The sequence below is a fragment of the Haemorhous mexicanus genome, chromosome 3, assembly GCF_027477595.1.
Source record: "Haemorhous mexicanus isolate bHaeMex1 chromosome 3, bHaeMex1.pri, whole genome shotgun sequence".
NCBI classification, from domain to species: Eukaryota; Metazoa; Chordata; class Aves; order Passeriformes; family Fringillidae; genus Haemorhous; species Haemorhous mexicanus.
In genome coordinates this window covers 7897839-7920848 of record NC_082343.1, presented here as the reverse complement: position 1 = coordinate 7920848, position 23010 = coordinate 7897839, and the positions used below count along the sequence as shown (strand labels likewise).

At 39.3% G+C, this 23010-nt stretch overlaps 1 protein-coding gene across 7 annotated transcripts in view; it reads left to right on the top strand.

Annotated features, from left to right (window-relative positions):
• Positions 1 to 23010, top strand: part of ENAH (ENAH actin regulator) — a 90544-nt gene that overhangs the window by 47763 nt on the left and 19771 nt on the right. For 6 of the 7 annotated variants that reach the window (XM_059840688.1, XM_059840687.1, XM_059840686.1 and 3 more), the window contains exon 4: positions 9489 to 9573. In XM_059840688.1, coding sequence (XP_059696671.1) covers positions 9489 to 9573 — 85 coding nt within the window. Of the gene's footprint in view, positions 1 to 9488; positions 9574 to 13033; positions 13166 to 23010 lie in introns of those variants that run through there. The other variant, XM_059840684.1, reaches the window with a different exon arrangement.

Below are 23010 nucleotides of genomic sequence, written 5' to 3'. Positions count from 1 at the left end.
GTGCTGTTGTTCTCTGGTTTGTTCTCAACAATTCTGAGATGACACAAATTAAGGTTTGTGACTATGTTTGAAAGTGACTGGGTTAACCTTTAAGCTTTTTTCCTGAATTACAACACTGTCACTTTGTTTCTCCTTGTTGTGAATTTAATTTGGTGGTAGCAGCAGGCACAAGTCAAAATGCATTAATTAGCTGCATCACAAGCTAATGGTGAGCAAAGGAGATAATTGTTCTTCTCTGGCTCCTGTCAGCCAAGGGCTGTGCTGGTTTTAGATGAGCTGTCACCTGTGCCACAGACAGATAGGTGCTCTAGCTTCCATCAGCATGAAATAAAACCAAACCTTCACATCATCAGCACTGTTTCAGCAGATGAACAGTTTTGCACTGCTGCTTCTAAAAAAAAATCCTAATAAGGCACAGGGAATTGCTCTCTCAGCCTCATCTCACTTCCAGACAATGTTTAAAGATAAATGTTCATAATATTTCTGTGTTAGATACTGTCAACAAGTGTTCCCAGGTTTTATCAACTGGGAAGTTTGTCACTGTCTGATCTAGATATTACTTAATTTTTCTGACCTGCATCAGTGTAAGAAGTATCTTTCTGAACATGCTGCTTCAATAATGGAAACAGGTTGCTAAGTGGCTTGCAGTTTAGAAACAAACTAATTGTGCTCCTTGCTCAAAGCTCAGTGAATTTTGTTTCTCTGTAGCTGGGATCATTTCTTAAAAGTGCAGCTGGAAATGAATCCTTGGTGTTAGGTTCCCCCTGCCAGGATCTCTGAAATAGATGAATATTTACTTAGACAGGCTCTGAGGCTCTAATATTAGCTCTTCATTTTAGGAAATGGATTGCAACTGCCTCTCTTTTATAAACAAATTACTCTTTCTGAAAAGGTGTTGGGAGGGTGTGTGTCATTAAATCAGCTTACAGTGATATGTGATGATCAATACATTATATATGGTTAGTTTTGTTTCTTTCAATTTATCTGCTTGGGTTTTAAAAATTTCTAACCCATGCTGTCCTGGTTGTATTTTGATGATACTGCATCAAAAATCTCTACTTGAAGATGACAACTTGTCTCTATTAGTTTAAATAAATTGCTGTGTTTCCCAGTGTATCCAAAATGGCATATAGAACCTCCAACTGAAATAAAAATAAAGAGATCCTACATAGATAGCTTCCCTTTTATTATAGAATTGCATCCAGTTAAAGTTAGATTCTTGCAGTATCCTTATTTTCTGCTGTGCTTTCTCATTTTGGCAATTTCTTTTATTAGCTTGCTTATTTTATGTTGTATTTTATTCATAAAAGGAAAGCAGTTTTAATGTTAGCTGAGCATACTATTCAGAAATTCATAAAGCTGCAGATGAATTTTAAATTTTATGCAAGGGTTCACAGAAATCTAAATGACTTCTGAGGGATATTAAAGATTAAGTTGTGTACATCCTCTTGGTTTGCAAGTCAGGTGTTGGCCATGGCTCTCTCACTCTTTTTAAAATAAAATTAAATCATGGTCTCCTTCTCTTGCATATATTTGAAAAATGTCATTGATCTTTTAGTTGGCATCCTCAGCTGTTCTGCTGCCTGCTGGCAAAATTGGAGGTTGTTTAATTTAGGATCTCCCTCTAGTGGATCTGCTGGAGTTGAGGCTCTGCTGAGCTCACAGGGACAGGCTTTTTGTCCTTCTGAGTTCAGAGTGCAGAGTGAAAATCTCTGAGGTTAAGAGCAAAGGCTTTACTGCAAGTGGCAGCTTTCTGCTAAAAAAACAGTGCAGGTTTGTCAAAGGGCTGGGAAGCAAAGGCTGCCTTATCAGTGAAACTGCTGCAAATGCTCTGCTGATGTAGGATTTTATCCTCCCCCTGTGTAATAGGGCTGATCAAATAACCATGCTAACTTCTCAAATGGTTGAACTCTGCTTATTTAAATGAATTTATTTTATTTTTGTTCTGTTCTGGTTTAATGATTGCACTAGCAAGCCCTATTTTCCTGCAGGCTAGTTGGGCAGATTGTAGGCAACCAGCAAATCCAGAAGAGTAGGACAACACAGGACTGCATTTTGTCCTGGAATTTCAAAGAATTAAATACTGCAGATTCCTGCCCCACACTGCTTCAGAAATGCATTAAAAGTGAACCAAGGTTTTATTCCTGGCCCTCATTTGGGAAAATTTTGAAAGACTTACTATTATTACATTAAATAACTGTTTGACATGGTCAAAAGTGACACCTTCATCAAATGACAAGTGCATGTCATCAAGTTTAAGAGGTCAAATGAAGAGGATTTCTGGCTCTGAGGCTGTGTGCAGTGTGTTCAGATATTCAGTAATTGTCTTGTCTGGAGATGACAGCTCGCTGCAGAGGTTTTGCATTGCATTACAAAGGAAATTTTCATATCTGCATTAAGTAGGGCTCATTGTTGCAATCAAAGTGGCTCTGGAATGGGAGAAAAGCTTCAATGAAGGGAAATCAGACAGCTGAGAGTTCTCTGATGTGTGAGACAATGGATTATTTCTTTGAAGGAATAAGGTCACGTAAGGGAAGCTTGTGTTGGGAGGAACAAAGGAGCATCATACCCAGTTCTGCTGCAAAAAGCACCTTCTAGTTCAGCTGGAATCAGTGTTGCTTTGTGTAGCATCTGTCTTCAACCTCAGGAAAGCCTTGCTAAGAGAATAGGAAACTAAGTGTGGGGTTTCTAGATGTGTGATTTGCACCTGGGCAGGTCCTGGGAGTCGTTTGCTGCAGAAGATGAAAGCAGCAGAAGAACTGAAGGAAGGATGTCACAACAGTAAATAAGTCTATTTTCATTCTTTCTCATAGAATTACACAGATGTAAGATTTGTGATGCTTTTTGTGCTAATCTGTAGCAGTTATATGTTGATTCTTGAAAAGATTTTGGAATGTTCTGGATATAAAGGCAAGGTCATGAAGGGCTTCAGTGAATCTGTTCTAGTGTTGCCTTAGATCACAGTTTAATTCATAGGAAAATGGGGAGGAAGAAAAAGAATCAGAGGGGTTTTTTTTTGTTTCCAAGATCTCATTATTTCATCCTTCTGACCTTGGAGGGGAAAAAGCCCCCTGTGGTTCAAGTTTTTTGAATTCCTTTTGAATAAGTAACTCTAGAAGTTAGGTTGTCCAGTTATTAAATAAACAAATCTTAATTCACAGCTGTACATTAATGTGCAGTCCTTTCTCTTCCAGCAGAGATAGGTAATTAAATCCTTGCTGATAGAGGAATGCACTCAAATAATGTGTTGGATCATTTAATATCTTTGGGAAATGCCTAATTGGAATATATAGAGAGACTACAGAAGACTGAAATCAGAAAAGTATATGTGGAGCTTGGGGGGTGATTTTCTTTGTACTGGTTTGGTTCATGTCATGCTAAAACTTGTTTTGGGAGAATGAAAATTCTACAGCAGTGAAGTAATGATGCTGTACCTGTACTCTTACAGCCTCTGGAACAGGCTGTCAGCACTCCCTGTCAGAACAGGAGTAACATGATGGTGTTTTTATTACCTGTGTTGTCAAAAGTTGGATAATATCTCTGGTCTTGCTAACAAGATTTTTCCCTTCCTTTTAAATGTTGGATTGATTAAATAATTTTTTTAGGTTGTTACCAGGTGTTTGTAATAGCTGATACTGATTAGGTAATCCTGATTTATGTGCCAAAATGCTGACCCTGCAGGAAGTCCTACCTATTTATTGGACAGAGTATTTCCTCTTCATGGTAATTGCAGATAAGATTATTGAAAGCATCATCAGTGAGAGTTGTGGTGTTGGGAAGTGAAGGGAGGGTTGCTAAGTTTTCAGTGTTATTCGGACTTTTAAGGGTTGCCCATATGGTGTTTCTTATTTTTTTGTTCTTCAGAATTAGTATCATGTGAAAGTATTAAATTTTAGGTGAACAACCTGAAGAATTTAATTAAAATTGGGTAGCTGGTCTAAACTGCGTGGCAAATACAAATAGAAGTACATTAATTTATGGATAAAGTTTTGTTTAACAAACATAGAGGAATGTCAGTATATTTTACAGTTGAGGGTTCATAGTGTTGTCTTTAAAAATATTATCAGTAGAAGTTGTAGATAGATTAAATCTGCCTTTTGGGAGCAGGGTGTTTTCATAAAAGTCATGAAGATAGTTGTGAAATACACCTTGGTTGGGCTCACATCCCCCAGTAGTGACAGTCATCACCAATAACATTGCTATTTAAACAAATTTTGGCACAGCTAAGGCTGGAAGGGGAGCTCTAAATATCCCACAGTGGATGGTATTGACAGATTTAACTTCAATATTTGCTCCTTTATGTTTGTGGTGTTGTTGTTTCATCCAGCAGCTGTAGTTCCCTGCTGGTGAAGCTGTGTCCCTGGGCAGGCCAGGATGGCAGAGGGACACTGGAAGCTGCTGATGTCCCCCAGCACACTGGGGCTGAGCCAGGCCTGGCTCCCAGGTTATCAGAGCCTGGTTTCCAAGGCACTGCTGGCTCTGATAGGGGCTTCTGCTGGCTCTGATAGGAGGCTTAGCTCTACTGAAATTCATGTGTGCTTTCATGAACAGTTTTGTTGTTCTCATTGCCTTTTATTGCCTCCATCGAGTTACAAGAGCTTGTGGATTGAAGTGGAAAGTGTTCAGTTTCAAATTTGGAGTGATGAGTGAATTAACTCAGCTGAAGGGAGCTGTGAGTGAGGAAGTAGGTGTTTAAAGGGAAGGGAAGCCTTGGCTGGGAGATGATTCACCCAAACAGAGGTACTAGAGGAAATGTTTTCACTAGTTAATGCCCTAGTTTTTGGCCATCATGGTTTTGCATATAAACCCATAACACCTATGGAGGGGATGTGTCATAAAATAAACTTACACTGATGTGATGATCAATGCATTATATATGGTTAGTTTTGTTTCTTTCAGTGCATCTGCTTAGGTTTTAAAAATTTCTAACCCATGCTGTCCTCATTGGTATTTTGATGATACTGCATCAAAAATCTGTACTTGAAGATGACAATTTGTCTCTGTTAGCTTAAATAAATTGCTGTGGCTTGAGCAGTGAAGTGGTTTTGGTTCTGCTCAAGGCTGGTTAGAAAATCAACCCAGCCTTTGTTCTGGCATGGCCTGGAGCAGGACAGGCTCTGAAGGGAGCTGGAGACACATCAAAGAGGGATACCACAGTTGTTCTTACTGCTTCCTGCACAAATCTCTGAAAAGCCTGCTTTCCATTCATTCAGAAAACCTTTAACCATTTAAACACACTTTTTTTTTTTAAGTTCTTATATACCCTAACAAAAATACATCTTTTTGGCTGTAGCTTTGAACTCTTTCCTGGGGTGTGGGCTTTGTTTAGTGGGAGTATTCCAACTGTCCTTAAAGAAATATTTTCTAAAGATTATAATTAGCCAGTCACTCATGTTTATATTATATAAATGTATAAATAAATTTGCTGTCCACTTTCAGTCTTTGAAAAGACTTCTAAAAGACAAGTCACACTTTGATTTGGATATCAGACTGTATAATTGGAACACTGCTTAGTTTTGGCACTAACATACTGAGAAGTGAAGGGGTGGAATTTCTTAGTTACTGAGTTGTTTATATAAACTTTTTCTCTGGGGAGAAAATGGAGATCTTTACCCCAAACTAAAATTCTTATGTGTGATATTTGACCAGCTTTAGTAGATTTAGTCAAAAATTAGGGTGAGAATAAGCTGTACTCTGAAGTACAGTAATTATAGGAGTGAGGTTTTCTGTGTGTTTTTGCTCTCTTGATTTCGGGCATGTGAGGTTCTGAGGAAGATTTCCCATGATCTGGCTGGCCCTGGTCCCCCCAAACCCCTTTCCATCCATCCTTGTGTTACCAGCTCCCAAGTGAGCCTGTGCAGCCTAAGGAAAACACCACTGCAGCTCAGTGTGTAATTTGCAGGGCATGTGTTGTGCCAATCTTGAACAGCTGATGCTTGGGGGGTTTTTTAGGGCTACAGGAATGTGATATTTTCAATATCAGCCAGTGTCAACACTGATAACATACAGTGCAGCTGGCATGAAATGAAGTGGGGTAGGGTGTGACACTCCAAAAGAGAAGAGGTAACTGGAGGAGTGAAGCAGCAGAGGAACAAAAGGCCTTGAGGGAGGACAAACCCTGTGTTTCCTTCCCCAGCTTGCCAGTTGTGCTTTCTTGGGGTTGTGCAACTGAAATTGGTTTGGCTTTTGAGCAGAGATACAAAGTAACCAGCCAGTTAGGGCCAAAAAAATTAAGGAGTTTGGTAAACTGCAACTCTGGTTGTGGTTTAAAAGGGTGATGTTGGAGATGCTTGATTTGGTTCAAGCAGTCCCCAGCAGTGTGATGTAGGTGTTCTGATGTTGATGCCACCCTAATTGTCTGTGTGACTGCATGAAGAACCAGGTCTGGCTGTCATCTAGCTGGTGGAAATGCTTAATGCAGGCTTTTTTCCCTGAGATTTTAATGTGTTAGATTGCCACTCCATCTCTCAGCACACAGTGGCCTGAACTGTCATAGAGGAAGGGTGATGCAAAGGTGAAAATAAGCTGAAAACCAGAAAGCACTGAAACTGGAATGGCTGCTGAACAAATTAGTATAAAATTATATCCTCTGTCTGTCAGAATGTGCTGCAGAGTGCACCATCTGTGCTTTTTTAGAAAAAGAGAGATGTTAGGTTTTCTTTAAAACTCAGAATGAATAGACCATTCAGCCTCATCTCTCACTTGGCTTATATTGGTTTCTGAAGATAAATTGATTCTGTAAAAGGATCAGAGTTCTTTTCCAGGCAGTATCTGAATATTTCTCATGGGGGTTGATGTTTCTGAGGTATCTTAAAGTGTTCAGAAGCCTCTGAGAGAGGTTTTTGTTAGCTAGTTCCTGTTTATTTAATATACCACCTGTCCTGCTACCCAGGCAGTTGTATTTTAGCAATCAAGTGGTAGGCTTAGCTTGCTGTAATAAACCTTCTAGGATGAAACATGCTTTTCCACCTGGCATGTACCTTTAACTTCCTAATGTTCATTAGCAGGGTGGCTGCAGAGGGAAATCTCGTGAGAAAACAGGACAGATGACTTGAGAGCTGAACTTCCCTTTTTTTGAAGCCTTTTGTATACTCAGGTTGCAATTCCTTAAGGCAAAAATGTGTAAGAAGTCCTGGAACCACCAGGTTCATTGCCAGCAGGTGATTTTTTTTTTCCTCTTCTGTGTGCATAGCTGTGAAAGAAACCCATCACTGGAGCAAGCTGGCCAAGCTAAAGCTGCCTTGGCTTGCTCATGCTTGCCTTGTGCAGAATTGATGGATAAATTGGTGGTTTTCTGCAGGACAGTGCTCTGGAACAAAGTTTAAGGCTGCAAGAACAGGTTTTCTCACAGCTTGATGTGTTGGAATAGCCAGAGCAGATGAAGTTTGGTGTTTACTTTCTGGAGGTGTTGGCTATAGAAGGATTATGGTAAAAAGGTTGGAGAGTGGGGTCTGCACCCAGCTACTGCAGCATGATAAGAAAAGGTCTCTTGCCTTCTTCAAAAAAGCCTTTTGAATACTCCTAAAGATTAAATTGGTGGAAGCTTGAACTTTTCATTTCTATGGCATTTTCAGCACAAAGTAGTTCTGGTTGGTATATGGACACATTGTGACCGTTTCTTTTCACTTCTGTTTTTCATTATTAATTTCCAGGTCAGCATGTTCCATTCTGAGGAATAAGACAGGAATTTCATCCCATATCTGATACTCAAAGTGTTGCTTGCAGTGTGCAGCTCAAGCTGTGAGCCTTGACTTACTCCAAGTGTTCTGCTGGGTATGGCAAAGCAGCAGTGCTGGTGTTTACAGCACCTTTCAGTGCTGCTGGATTGTGTCTGCTTGTGAAAGGCCATGAAAGGCTGCAGCCTGCTGCAGGCAGCAAATAGCCCAGCTGCCTGGGAGCTGCAGTCATGGGCATTAAAGCTTCCCACCTGTCACACAGGGGAGAGGAGAGCAGGATGTGTGTGTCTTACAGAAGGTTTAAAGCAGAAAAGTTTTCCAGATGAGCCATGTGGCAGATGTTCCTGCTTAATGATCATTTAACTGCAATGATAAATTAAGAATTAAATTTTTTTGCATGTAAAATATTATAGGTTTTCTACTTGAGTGTCTCTTGGAGATAGTTCAAGCAAAACTAGTGCATCCCAAGCAAGATCAAGGCATTAGGTATAAGGGCCTAAAGCTTGCTGAAAGAATAACTCAGGAAGACAGCACCTCTGTTGTACACTGCTTTCATCCTCCACAATTAAGTCCCATTACTTTTTGTAATTGTAGGGTACATAGAGAGTGTGCACTTTTATAATTTTCATGATTAAAGATCACAGTGGACACAATACTGTGGCATTCTGAGGAAATTAACCTTGGTAGGGCTTTTAAACAAGGCACTTGTTTGCTGTGTCTCAAGCAAATTGCCTTGATGTGTATCACACATGGTCTTTTTATGGGTTTGGGTGACTTTCACAAATTCAGATGGGAAAAGATTTTGTATTTTGATATTTGAGAGGGGGAAGATCTCATTACAACTCCATAACTCTTAACTGGTTTGGTGGAATATCAGTGGGAAATCACTGCTTTGCTCTTGGACATTTTCAAAACTTGATGTTTTAATAGGTTTTAATTCTTGTTTCTTACGAATTCCATAATCTTGGTCTCCTGTATTCCATTCCACACTTTGTTCTTCACTTCTTTTTACACAGTTTTGTGCTGTAAGTACATTTGTGATTAAAATGGTAAAGCTTTTTTTGTTTCTACAATACAGATCTCAATTACTTGAAAGTTGTATGGTTCAGAATTTCCCATCAGTAAAGGCTGAAGACTATTTTGCATGACCTTCCCTTTTGCATCTCCTGTGCTTAGCAGAATTCACAGTTTGCACATTTGTAATATGCCCCCATTCCTTTGGACACAATGCTTACCTATGCAGAAAAGGTCTTGGATCCAAGTTGATGACCTGAAATCTGAGTAAATTTTGGTGTGACCTGTAGAAACATGCCTTATCTTCCTTCTCTCAGTGTGGTGGTATGGTTCTGATGGTTTTTCTCCTGTTCTTTTGTTTTTTTCCTTTTTCTGTTTTCTCCCCCTTTTCCAGTGTTCTATTTAGGTGAGTGCTTTAATTTTTTTGAGCCTTTCCTGCTCCTCCAAGAGTATTTGTTCATTGTTTTAAGAAAAAAAAAAAAATCAGAGTGCTTTTCAAAGCTTTTGTCAAATTCCATCCTACAGAAAGTTTGTTATGCATTTTTGTGAGACCTTTCCATCCATATGAAATAAATTCATTCTGCGGATGCGTGAGGTAACATTGTACATGTGAGGTTGCAGTTTTTATTTGCTGCATTATGTTGTTGAGCTTGTTTGGCTTAAAAAGCAAAAGTGAGCAGTTCTTAAAATGTGTGATGGCTGGCCTTTTTCTTTGATTTTGTGCCTTTTTTTTTTTTTTTTTTTTTTTTGCATGGTAAAAATTCAAACCATTAATTCAGGATCTGTCTTTTCTCTCAGGTCCTACATTGCCTCGACAGAATTCACAGCTTCCCTCTCAAGTACAAAATGGTCCATCACAAGAAGAAATGGAAATCCAGAGAAGGTATGGTATTAAAAGTGAACAGCTGTTCAGTTCAAGGAAGTGATAACTCTTAATGAGGAGAAAATAAATGTCAAGGACTTAGAATTGCTCTCCTGCACCAGGGCAGCATTTGTATGTGCACAGTTTTCAATGCCACTCTGTCAAAACTTTGTTGCTGGGTCCCTTGTTCCTGCTCTCCACCCATTCAAACAATGCAGCTGGAATTGGCATGCCAGGAAAGAGTTGAAGATCAGAGGGGAAGCCTTGGGAGATTTCACTGTTGTCATTTTCAACCAGGCTAATTAATTTTCCAGTGACTGCTGTGTGTTTAGTTTTTGACACCGAAAAAAGCAGCAAGCGAGGAAGGAAGTTTCAGAAGCAGAGAACTGAGTCATCATGAATGACAGGGCTTTTGTCCTGAGTGTGGATGTGCTAGATCAGAGCATTCTATTGCAAATCTTGTTTGCCTTTACACTGTATTCTTTAGCAAAAAGCCTTAATTTTCTGCTGTTAGTGGATAAATTGATGGAGCCTTTAGCAGTTTAATTTTCAGCTGGAGCACTGCTGGTTATATCTGTGCTGCCCTCAGTGACTGGTCTATGTTCCCCTGGCCAGCTGGGGCTTTCTCCAAGCTAAGCTGTTCCATTCAATTTCTATCCCTGTGGGATATTTTTTTCAGACCTGTAGCATTTTGAACATAAAGACTTTTTTCCCCCTTCCTTTTAATAATCATTATGTATTGATGAAGTGCCCAATTTCTACAAACTCTGTGGCTGCCATCTTCCCACTTTAGTGGGGTGAGTGTGTGGGTTATGGGTGTCTGACATGGCAAAGGCTTTAGGACAGTGCTGTCACACTGGGCTAAGGGACAACAGCAAGACCTTGGGCTGTCCCAAGCACACTGCCTGTGCTGCAATCCTGGATTATTTTACCATCAAAATACTCCCAGGAGATTAGCTGTTCCCTTCCTGAAGGGATGCTGGGAATGATTCAGGTCACATGCAGGACAGATCCAGGGGGCAGGAGCCTTGAATAAATGGGAGGTGGTCCAGACTGATGGTGTAAATGCACCTTATGGCTTTTTGTGCTGACTGGAAGAGTGCTTAAACAGGTTGGGTCTAATTAGCACTGAAGGTGTTTCTATTTTGCTATTCAGTATTTAGTATATCTATGAAGAGGTGAGCAGAACCAAATTGCCAATTTAGGAATAATTCATTTGATAAAGAAGCTCTATATGTTGAACAAAGGGTTGCCATCAAAATTGGCATCGTACTTGTCTGTCTCTTTTCTTCTGTGTCTTCTTAAATCTGAGCAGGAGTCACTTTATCTGAAAGTTACCTTGTTTAAGAACAAATAGCAAGAACCTCATTACAAATCTGTCTGTTTGATGTGTTCATGTGCAAGTTTGCTGTCATGATAAAAGTCTTTTATGTCACTTCTTTTGACAGACTTTAAAAAGCCTTTTTTTCTTTTGATTTTTTTTCTGTCCTACATTAGTGTTTTTTAGTATTTTTATTTGCTGTCTGTTCCTTTAGAAAGCTGCATTATCTGAAATTTATAATGCTGAAATACTTTTGAGAGAGGCATTGTGGAGTGGCATCTCCTCAGAATAAGTGCTGCCCTATATTAAGAGCTCTGAAAGTCTCTTGAAATTTTTGGTATGTGAAGGACATCCTATCAGATGGCATTCTTATAGCTTGGCTTTTTTGATCAGTGTGCTTGACTTGTTTCCATTTAATGCAATGTCCTCTTTGAAGTCTGGTTCTGGGTTTGTTTTGTTTTCCCTGAAACAAGGATGGAGCCCTGGAATGAGTGTTTACTCATGCTGCTAGGCAGATTGTCCGTGGAAGGACTATTGCTGCTGTGTCATTAAGCTTAAGAAGAACATGTAATTTTGTTAAAACATTTCACAAATGCTTCTTCAGTCTCATTACTCCTCTAACTACATGGTAATAATAAAGCTCAATTAACTATAAGCTAGAATTTCTCTTCTGTAGTAACTGTCTTGCAGCTTTCAGGCTCTAAGAAGAGGAGTTACTACCATAATGCAGAGAGTAGTAAATAGTTGGGAAGAAAAGGTTGAAGTATATATTACTTTTAACATATCTCCAAGTGACATTTCCAATCTCACTAAAGGGTAAAAGCAGTGTGGGCAGACTTGAATCCTGTGGGGAGCAGTAAGACTACAGGGAATGCAAGAAATGGGAATAAATGCTACTGCGTGGGAAGGAACATGGGGTTTGTGATGGATCAGGAGAAAGGCTTTGCCAAGTCTATGGCTTGTGGAATGTGTGTCTGTTGGGTGGGGGTTTTCTTTAAAATGTGCCTTGATAATAGTTGTCTTTGAGTTCTGCTCTCCTATCCCTCCTTAGGTGTGCCTGGGTTTAGTAGTGTGTAACTGACTCCTGTGTTAAGTGCAGGAAAATGTTTTTTAAATTATTCTAAGCTGGAGAAAAATATCTGCTTGCATGAAAATTAAAGGGACCCTGTGGAGGTCTAGTCTAACCCTCTGCTCAGAGAAGGACTAATTTCAAAGTTAAATTATGTGGCTTGGAGCTTCAGGGTTTTCCTAGGCAGAAATAGAAACATTTCTTCAGAAGTGTTTTGCCAAAGGACTGACCAGTGAAGAGTGGCATAATAAAGAGAGCTCTTCAACCATCAGGGTCTGATGTTTTCCTTTGCTTTCATAACCAGTGTCCAGGAATCTTGGGAAAATTGGGAATTGAAGGGTGAAATTAGTTCATTGCCAGCAGAAGTACATTTTTTTGGTTCAGAGATTTTTCTCTAGTTTAGAAAGGATTTAGATGCCCTTACATTTTGGGTAAAACTACTTTGTTTATTTTGCTGCAGAGCTTCCTACTTGAATATTTGTATTGCTTACTGGGCAGTGATATAGTTTCTAAGGCTGCTAGGACCAGATGTGCCATCTGAAACTGAGGTTTTTATAAGGCCAAGATTACACATAAGGTGTAATGAAGTAATTTTTTCTGGTGAATTGATGACTTTGTTACTGTCTTTTAAGAAATCCTAGCACATGGTGGATGCTTTCCCTCTCAAGGACTACTTGAAGCTAGCTGTAATTTTCCTTAATTTGCACTCACTTCAGTACAGTAATAGCAAGCTTTAAAACACTCCAGCTTCCATTTTTGATCCTCAAAACTGAAGGGATATTTTGTTCTGTGGGTTGTTTTTCATTTTGTCAGAGTGATGGCCAGGCAGTGTTTATAAATTCCACCGATTGATAATGAGCCAGCTTCAGTTGACATACATATTTGTTAATAGCTGCAGAGTTACCTAATGCCAAAGACCATTTTAAAATACAAGATTAGTTCATGGCATGCCTGTGTGTGCTACTGGTGCATGTAAATTTACCTTCTCTCCCAGCCATGGTAAATACACTGTCAGGAATATGAGTCACTGAGTTGGTATCTAAAATGACACTTGGGAATTTAATGAGTTAATGTTTATAAATAACTTCAAAATGGTCACTGCTTCATAAATAAAGAGCTCCAGGAGCAGAGGAACTGTACAGATAGTAAGGAATGATGAGGGTGTACAAGCCCCCCACTGCCCTTCAGGGACGCCATGGACCAAAACTCGACCGAATTCTTTCGTAAGTACTCAAAGACATTGCAGGCTTGGAAAATGCAACAGCAGAATATTGGGAGGGATTGTAATTATTAAATACTTCATCTGCTTTGTTTTAGTTTGGTTTGTGATGATACTGTTAAAGAAAACAAAGTGTATGCCTGTGCTAGAATTTAGTATTGATATGATGTGGGTTTTGTAACATCCTGTGGAAGGATTCTTAGTTTTAGTGCAAGTTCAGAGGCTGTCAAATGTAGCAGCTTCTTATTTACTAAGAGACTCAAAGGAAAGATTTTTATTCTACAGATTAAACCAATTTTTTTCTGAGTTTTGCTAATCTTGTTCTTTAAATACAGTAAAATATTTTCCCCCTTGTGAATTAGTAATTATTACATGCTCCTGAGCTGTTTTGAAAACATATGTAGAAATGCTAAGAGAGAAAATCCTGCAATTCAGTGTCAATGTAGCTATTGTAGTTTAAAGGAATAAAAGTTTGCCCATGGCTGTGTGTCCCTGGTAGCCTTGTTTCTACAGATTTCCCACAGCCTGTATTTTTTCCCTAGATAGTGGCCAGATGTACAGCTTCCAGTTTCCTTTGCTTCTGAAATCATGCCATTTATCCAACAGCTTCTTTCAAGGAAGTAGGATTTCTTTAAAGGGCACATGGATTGATTGGATTATAACTGAGCACACAGCTCTCATCTGAGATACATCTGAAAATGATGGAGTTGTTGGCATTTTAGTTTAGGGTTTGAGAGGTCAATAGAATCCACTCATGTGATTGTATTGTTTGCATAGCTATGGTTTAGATGGAATCAAAAGGGGCTTTTCCCCTTTTTTTATTTAATTTATTTTTTTTAGCCTGTCTCATTTTCTTCCCATTGGTAGTAAAGTTTTCAGAGACTTACCTGGCTTTATGGGTAGGTGTAATGGGTGTTGTGTGGTCACAGCATAATTGTAGTTGCTGGTAACATTGATCTGTTGAGAAGACCACTCTTCCATTAAGCAGTATTCTGATGACATTGATAGAATTGCTTTGAAATCTTTCAGTTCTCTGAGCTTTTTTCTGTTTCATGCAGGACATGAGATTGGAGTTGCAAGTTGTTCTACATTTTTGGTTATTGTGTTCCCTTTTAAGAAATTGTGTTCCAGTTGTATTCACTGGAATACACTACTGAGAGGGAGTTGCCAATGAAAGTAGGTTTTTCTACTGCTGAGATCCTTCTTTTTTCTAAAATGTCATGAGTACAGGTGTCTTTCTGTGATCTAGCTCCTGCCAGGAAAGCTCATGTCCTGTTAGTTTGAGATAATATATTGAAAAGATGGAGATGAGGAAAATTAGGCTTAATGAGGTTTGATCCAAGAGCATTAATAGATCCCTTAGTCTGTTAGAATTCCTCTACCTGATACATTTCAGGTTTCTAGTTGTCTCTTCATGTCCTTATCATTGTGGCTGGCTACTAATTTTTGTTTAACTGATAAAACCTAGTTCTTGCTACTTCCAGCTAATGCATTTTTAGCTTGTAACATAAAAGCTTCTTCTTAAACCTTAAATCCCTTTTGATCAAGGAGATGAAAGCCTGTTAATTTGACTTTGGTAACAGATAGATAAAACATTGGATAGTAAACTGGACCCAGACAGTATTTTCTTCAGAAAAGCAGAAAAGCTTTGGTAAAGCAGTTGACAGATACCAAGAAGGAATTTTGAGTTCATGTGGAAGAGAGGAGAATTGCTGTGGAAGTGTGAGGAGCACAAGAACAGGCATGAGTGCACCAATGGGACCTGTTGCAATCAAATTTCTTTTGGTGTTTTGCTGAACAGAGCAAGTCCTTGTTGCTGATGTGAGTTGAGATACGTGAGAATGAAGGAGAGCAGGAGGAGCTGGATGATATTGCAGATTTTGATGATTAGAATAGAATGAGAGTTCACAGTAGGTGTCCTGTTTTTAGAGGGGAAAACCACCAACCTGTAGACCCCATTAGTGTACAGGGAAAATCAAATGGACATTGGAAGTGTTCCATGCAATGGTGACTGATCAGGAGAAAGCTGCCTGAACTTTGGAAATAGCTGTAAGGACCTGGATTTGTGTAGTGTTTCAAAATCATGATACATGTAGTTACTTAGATGCCTTCATCCTTTCACCTTGTGTAAAGTGTTTGATACAAACCATAATTTGAACCAGTCTCACCTCTCAGTGCTGCTGAAAGAACCAAAGGTGCAGAGCACAGCTCAGAGTGGCAGAAATTGTCTGTTCCAGAGCATATACATAAACTCACTTCACAAACCTCTGGCATTTAGCAGTCAGACTTGGCAGATCTTCTGAGTCCCTGTGTCTTGCTCATTGTACCAAGCTGACTAAGTGTGGTCTGGGTTTCTCTGACACCACGTGCATTATGCTCAGGTAGAAACAGTCCTGACTGTCAAGCACTTGACAGAAAATAAAGCTGACTTGGTAAGAGTTTTAGAGCAGGAGTTTAATTTAGATAATGCAAAGTGAAGTTTATGCAGCTGAGATTGCTTAGGAAGGTGCAGAGAGGTTAAATATTGATCACTTTTGCTGAGCTTCTGTTATTGGTGCATCCTGTACTTCTTATTTATGAAGATTCTCAGACTGTGAGATGAATCTTGTGAAGATTCTTCTCTGTGGAGGCTGCCTGTGTTTGATGTCTACAGCTTGCAAATTTCCAAGATGTGGATGTATTTTCTCTTTGTACATGAATTATGAAATTTGGGGGGTGGTGTGTGTTCATTCCATGGTACATAATGTGTAGGCACTGAGATATTGTAAATATTCACTAGGTTTGCATGACCATACAGGAGAGAGAGCTCTGTGGTAAATGCTGAATTTTGGAGTGGTGAATAAATATTTAATATTAAAGATGGAAGAGCAAGTTTAATGCTGGTACTCCATTTTGATTACTCAGTTAAATTCTTGCAAATTTGAAGGGCCATAACAGACACACTTTCCTGAACTTGTACTGAAGATGATCAGAGGATTAAACTATTAAAAATCAAGCTAGGAGCTAAGTTCAAAATAACATGTCAAAGCACCTTTTTTCCCCCCTGTAATAGTTTCAGCAGGGCTGAAGTAGGTTGGCTGTGTCTGTATGTCCTTCTGTGGATGTCCAGAGTGAGTTCCTGGTGATCACAGGGTAGAGGACAATGTGCTTCAGATGGAGCTGAGCTCATCTGGTGCTGGTGCTTGTGGCTAGGAGCTAAGTTCAAAATAACATGTCAAAGCATCTTTTTTTCCCCTGTAATAGTTTCAGCAGGGCTGAAGTAGGTTGGCTGTGTCTGTATGTCCTTCTGTGGATGTCCAGAGTGAGTTCCTGGTGATCACAGGGTAGAGGACAAGGTGCTTCAGATGGAGCTGAGGTCAGCCTGCATCTGGTGCTGGTGCCTGTGGCTCAGGCAGACGTTGTGTAGCCTGTGTGCAGCCAGCTGCTGTGTTTGCTGCAGTGACTCAGTGCTGGGAGGAGGAGAGCCATCATGTGAGATGTGTTCTAGTGAGTAGTGACTGTTGGATTAGATAATGCTATCTGTGCCCACATGCTGGGGCTAACAGCATTTGAGAATAAAACTCCAAACATTGCTGGCTTGGTTGTTGCTCTGCAGTTGGAGGCAGGGTTAGAGGAGCTCAGGGCAGCCCCAAAAGCCTGGGTGCACTGAGGCTCCAGGTTGAACAACTCAGTTGGTTTGCATTGATGAGCCCAGCTTTAATTGTAGCTGATGTGATACATTTACTTTTAAAATTTAGCATTGTAGTTATTTCTAGATTTCCTGCCTTTAAAACTTAAAAAAACCCCTAGTGAAGCACAGAAAGATGCAAAAGCTGTTGAGTGTTTTCTTAGAACCACATTTGGTTTCTTATACTGACTATCTTAATGGTCACTTTCAGAACAATAAGTGCAGAATATTACTGCAATGCTTGAAGCCAGCAATAGTCTGGCAACCTTCATGCTGCCTTCTGGGTGTCATCCTTATGTCTCTCTTCTGACACACTTTGTCTTTTTAGAAAAAGTAACAGCACAAGCAAGAAACTATTTTTCAAAAAAAAAAAAAGGCAAAAAAACCACCATGTGGGACACAGAAAATCTCCCTCAATTGTATGTTTTGAAGTCCAAGTTGTTTTTTAATAACTCAAGTGATGGTTTTTGGTGTCTTCTTTCAATACACATATTGAACTTTTTTTTCTCCCTCATTTGCCTTCTTTTTGTATCTTTAGGCAGACAAAACAGGGATGGTGTTCATATTGATCTTTGAGTGATTTGATGCCCTGCTTTGACACACAGTTTTTCTGCCAAGAAAGAATGAAATATGAAATTGGTGTGTTCATAAATGACAACTAACAGCTGTCAAATATTATGAATTATCAGCCTGCAGCTGACCTCTTCATTCAATGCAGCAATTACTTCAGTCAGCTCTGTTCCTCAAGATATTTTGTTTTCTGCAGGCTTTGTCTTGGATCTTTGTTTTCTACAGTGAGTTTTCAAATTAAATACTTCAAACAAGTTTCTGTTCATCTTGGAATGTCTGTCAGCTCAGTGCCTCCTGAATTTGGATACAAAGATGCCTTTGTAGTGTTCATGGAAATACCTCTGTTTTTAATGTATCTGGCTTTGTGACAAGAAGCCTTCCAGGTTCGTGGCTGAACTCTGTTATTCAGGTTGATATATGGGCTCCTCAGTGCAGTTTCCTATCATCTTTTTAGGAAAAAATGTAATGGCTTGATCTCACAGCCAAGAGCAAAGCAAGCTAGTGTTAGAATCCTGAAGATTTATGTGAATGTACAGCACAACTTCCACTTGAGGAAGCAAGGTGACCTGCCAGAGCAGGCAGCTCTTTGCTTTTGCAAACTGTTTCAGCTCTGGGTTTGTTATTCATAGGTTTTTTTTTTTTTTCTCTTGGTGCCCTTGTGACAGAAGCTCTGGGTTTTGACACCATTGGAGTTTCTTCATGTTTCAAGGCATTTTTCAAGGTTCTGGTGGAAGGAGTCTCTGCACAAATCCAGTAACTCTGCTGCAGGTGACAAAGATATGGAGGCTTAGATGTGGAAAGTGTCCCAGGAAAGGACAGATTCCCTCTGGCTATAAAGTCTGCTCTGAAACAGAATATTGTTTTACCAGTAAACACTGAAGTTTCTTATTCTAGTTGAGATCTTTGTCTTCTCTTCAACCTGTATGGTAATGGCCATATTTTAAGAGAATTAACTGAGGGCTCCATTCTTTTAATTGACTATGTTGAGGTCTTCAGCAAAAGGCCCAGAGGATCTCCCAGCCATTCACCTTCAGGAGCAGAAATTAAAAAACCCATCTGTTCCCTTCCCTTCCCTCCCCAATACAGATCAAAAAATAATAAATAGTATTAATTTGAGATAGCTTCCTAGTCACCCATCACCCACACTGGGCTTTGAATGAAGTGGTGCTACTTGCTAAATGGAAAGTGACCTCAGTGTGCATGTGGTGCTGGCTCATTTCATAGAATAACAGGAGCTGAGACAGCAGGGCTGCTTAATTTTTATTCCTTTTTATGATCAAGAGCAAGCCAGGAAGGCTTTGTGTATACCTGAGTAAGTAAATTAACTGCAGTTCTGTTTTGCAGTTGTCATGTAGGAGAAATCCTAAACATTGTCATCATCACAGAATGTGGGGGGATTTTTTCCAGCAGGGATGCAACAGTGTGTGCTTAATTCTGCTCATTGCATTTTTTTTTTAACCCAAGTGTTATTTCAAGAATGTAGTCATGCTCCTGCTGCTTGGCTGCCCAAAGAACTGCAGGATTAATGCTCATATTAAGTCACAAGTTAGTATTGTAAATATGATTCTTTATCCTCAGACAGTATCTCCTTAACTGGACAAAAGTATAAGGGCAAGAGGGGAAATGATTTTACAAGCTGGTGCAGTGTTAAAGTAGCTAATTTAAAACCAGCACCACAAAAAAAAATCACCAAGAGCCTTTCCCAAAACACCCCAAAGTGAAGTTTCCCAAAATGCTTTTGGCATGAAGCTAATTAAAATCCACAAAGAAAAGTGTCATGAGCAGTCACAGTGATAGAGCTCCCAGCTATTCTGAGATTCTGAACTTGGCTCTGAATCTAACCATGAGTAACAGCACCTTGTGTGTGACTGACATGTTCAGTTCTACAGCAGGCTCAGCTATTTCATGGAAATTAGCTCTTACATTTCATAAGTCACACTTCTAAAATAGTTAGAATAATCACATTGTCTTTGCATAACAAGCATTTCACTACAAGACAGCTCTCTGGGGCATTGTGAGCACCTCTTTAGCTTTTTCAGAAGTTGTCCTGGTGGCTAGATGTGCTTTCTAAGACTGAAGGATTTTCAGGTATTGCTTTCACAGGGTTCTTGAGCTACCAGTCTTGACATTCAGAGGTACTTTAATTGATGTGTGATGACTCTCCTTAATCTGCTCATGTTTTTGTCTAATATAATTTTGATCTCTGACAAAATTTAAAATTAAAATTATACTATCTAATGCTGGCTAAACAAAGCCAGAGGGATTCAATGCCTTTTTTTTTAATATAGAATCAAATGTGGTTTTAATCTTTTCTAGATACAACTGTAACACTTGCTAAGATCTAGTGTGTAGCTTATGGAATTCTTCCTTGCTTATTAAGTTGTGTTAAAGCAACTTGATTGTATTACTGGCATAGTGATCATCTGACCTGTGCACCTTTTGGTTTGCCATTCAAAAGGTTTATTAAAACTACTAAAATGACAGCAGAAGTGTAGTGAGTTATGAGGTGTGGTTTTCTGCTGGTTGTTTTGGCTTCTTTTTTTTCCTTCTTTGTTGACAAAGGGGGGCTTCAGTGACATATAATGAGGAATTATTCTCAACAATGGTGTATTTAATCTCATATGTGTAAGATATGCTTGCAAGGTATTTTGCTGCCCTCTCTTGGTAGAGCTTTTGTATTGTAAGCAAAGTGCTTAACTTTCTTCCTGGCAAAAAAATTCTGGGTTTATTCTTTTTATTTTCTGAATAAATGGGAAATGGGGATTCTTTTACCTAAAAAAAAAAAAAGTTAAATACTGCCTTACTCAATATTTACTAAAGAATGAGTACTTTGTTATTCAGGTCCTGTGTGGATAAAAGTGGTTATTTCACTGTCTTTTATCTTATTTGGCCAATATAATTTGATAGTGTTCGTTGCCAGTTGAAATAATTTTTGCTTCAGACTAAATTTAAACACTTAGGTGCATTTTGTTGTGACACAAACCCTTCTGGGCCAGGCCAAACACCTGGAATGCTTCCCTCTGCTGCTCTCCATCCTCTGGGCATCCCTTGGTTCAACAGCTTCTGCAGGATGGAGTTTCTGCTTTCTAAATGATTTCCATGGTTGTTGGGGTTGGTTTTTTTTTTTTCCCTGTGGGCTTTTTCCTGCTCTTTCTTTGAATCACTCTGGCAAGGAGTTCCACAGCTCATCTGCCTGGTGTGCAGGGCTGCTCTTTTCTTTTGAGCTTTGCTCTCATTTCTTGCATTGACTCTTTTCTCCCAGCTGTTGTGAATGGGTGTCCCCATCACTCAGAGCTCCAACTGTCTTTCCCAGAATGCAGAATTACAGCTTTCTAAATTATTTTTAGATGGAAGGTGTTGGGTACTTTTGATAACAATTTTCTGCTGCTCAGAATCTTTTCAGTTCTGATTTTCTTCCTGTTTTGAGGTGGGAGCAGGGATGCAGGGATTGTGAGGCAGGGTGGTGCTATTTCTGTGCTGCTCCATAATCCTTTCCTCATGTATAGCATCTGCCTGAGGTTTTTGAACAGGACACATCAATGAATGGATGTTGTTGTAACCCTTATATCTCACTCCTGGGTCCACAGGCAACCCAAAGTTCAGCACTTTGTAAATTCATTGAGCAGATATTTCCCTCTCTCTGCCCTGCTTTCTTCAGTGAAGTTTTATTTGCCAGTTTTATTCCCAGGTTAGTTGGAATTAGAAGATCCATCAGTAATTCTTTATAATCAGCCATCATCCTTGCTGCCATAAATAACTAAATATTATTAAGGAGCTTTATGATGAGCACCTCCCTGTTCCCTTTCCAGGTTGCTTATGGAAATATGAAATTATGGCAGAACCCTTGGTATGGCTTATTGCAAAAAAACCTTGGCAATGCTGCCCTTGTGTGAGGAGTGACCTATATTGAGCTTCTATTTTTGTAAAGAAATGAAGAACTTCAGCAAAAGAAATCTTCTGGCAGTTGCTTGATGTGTTGTTAAACCCCAGGGAATTGATGTCTTCCAGTATTATAAACTAAATATAACGTGAAATGTTTATGGTCCCAAATGCCATATCTACATTTTAGGTTTAGGATGAGCAGAGTGTACATTTCTAGGTAGAATATGCTCATTTCTGACAAATGGATGCAAAAGAATGACAAACAAAGCTGCTTTGGAGTCTGTCAGTGTTGTCTTCTGCTCTGAACAGTCTTTTAGATACAAACATGTGCATCCACCTCTCCTCTATGGGGAAAAAAAAAAGGAATTTTTACATGACCAAGCTGAAGTTAGCCTTGATGAAAACCCTGTTTTCCTCTAATAATAGGTTTTATCTGAGGGGAAAAAAGAACACATAGTCAAATTAGTTTTGTACAGAACAAGCAAAAATGTAACATCAACAATATTTTTAACACCTCTTGGAGGTATTAAATTAATATTTCTGTGGTTTGTATTGTATTCTCTTAATATTTATAGAACTCCTCTACTGTTCCAAATATGTATGGGTCAATCAGCAGACTTTTTAGTGGACTTGGGATGCTAAAAGTCAGTCATTTAACAAGCTGGGTTGCAGCTCTGGTTTCATAGTGACTGCTCTTACAGCTTTGGTTTATGGCTGGGGAGGAAATGGTGAAGGAGCAAAACTGGTTTTTTGCTTCTGATGGGTAATGAGTAGTGAGAAAAGTCCATTTGTTGTGCATAAGAGAAACTTGTTTGGTTATAGAAATAAATTTCAAATTTTTTTTTTTTTGTTTGTAAAGGAAAGCCAATGGTCTGAAAATGGGATGGATTTCAATAACAGTAGTTCATGGACTGGAGTTGGCAGTTATGCTGGTATTTCCTGAGCATGAAAAAGAGTAAAACAGCTTCCCTTACCCTCAGAATTCCCTTCCCTTTCAGAATTCTGTCCTTACGAATCTACATATACAGCATAGGATTGCCAATGACTGTCCAAATTAAATTGCCCAGTGGCATAGTATAGAAAACACACATCTGGTAGCTTGAGGTGTCAAAATTCAGGTCTCCTCTCTGCTGTATAACTCAGAGCTGGCTGTGCTTTGTGTTTGTTGAGAAGCTGTCATCAGTATGCATCTGAAACATGGCAGAAAAAATGGATCTGTGCTTTGTAGACAAGATTTTCTCTCTAACTGTTATGGTTTGGTGGTTTTTTTTTTTTTTTGGAAACAAGAATTAAATAGAGAACAAAAACTGGCAGCATTTTCAGTGTCATGTACTGACAGGAACATACTGGCCACAGCTGGGAGGAGGATCAGCCTAATTTTGTTTCATCACTGAGTTATCCCCAAGAGAAGAAAAAGCTTTGAAAATCAAGAAGCTGTATTTTAACCAACGAGGAAGATATAACTTTTAAAAAGCCCTAAAAAACCCTAAAGAAAATACAGAACAAGTTGAGAAGAAAGGATCAGACAGGTGGTATATAGCCTTTCCCACTGCATTTTTTTTTTTTTTTTCAGGGAAGTCCTTTCAGCCAACCCAGTGGCTTTGGCAGAGAATTTTGCAAGCTTTCTTCTTACCCTTAGGGTATTTCCACTGCCTGGCTTGTACTTGTTTTTCTCCTCTTCACGTCTTCCCCCTCTCTGCTTTGCTTTGCAAAGCCTCCCATGAGCTGGA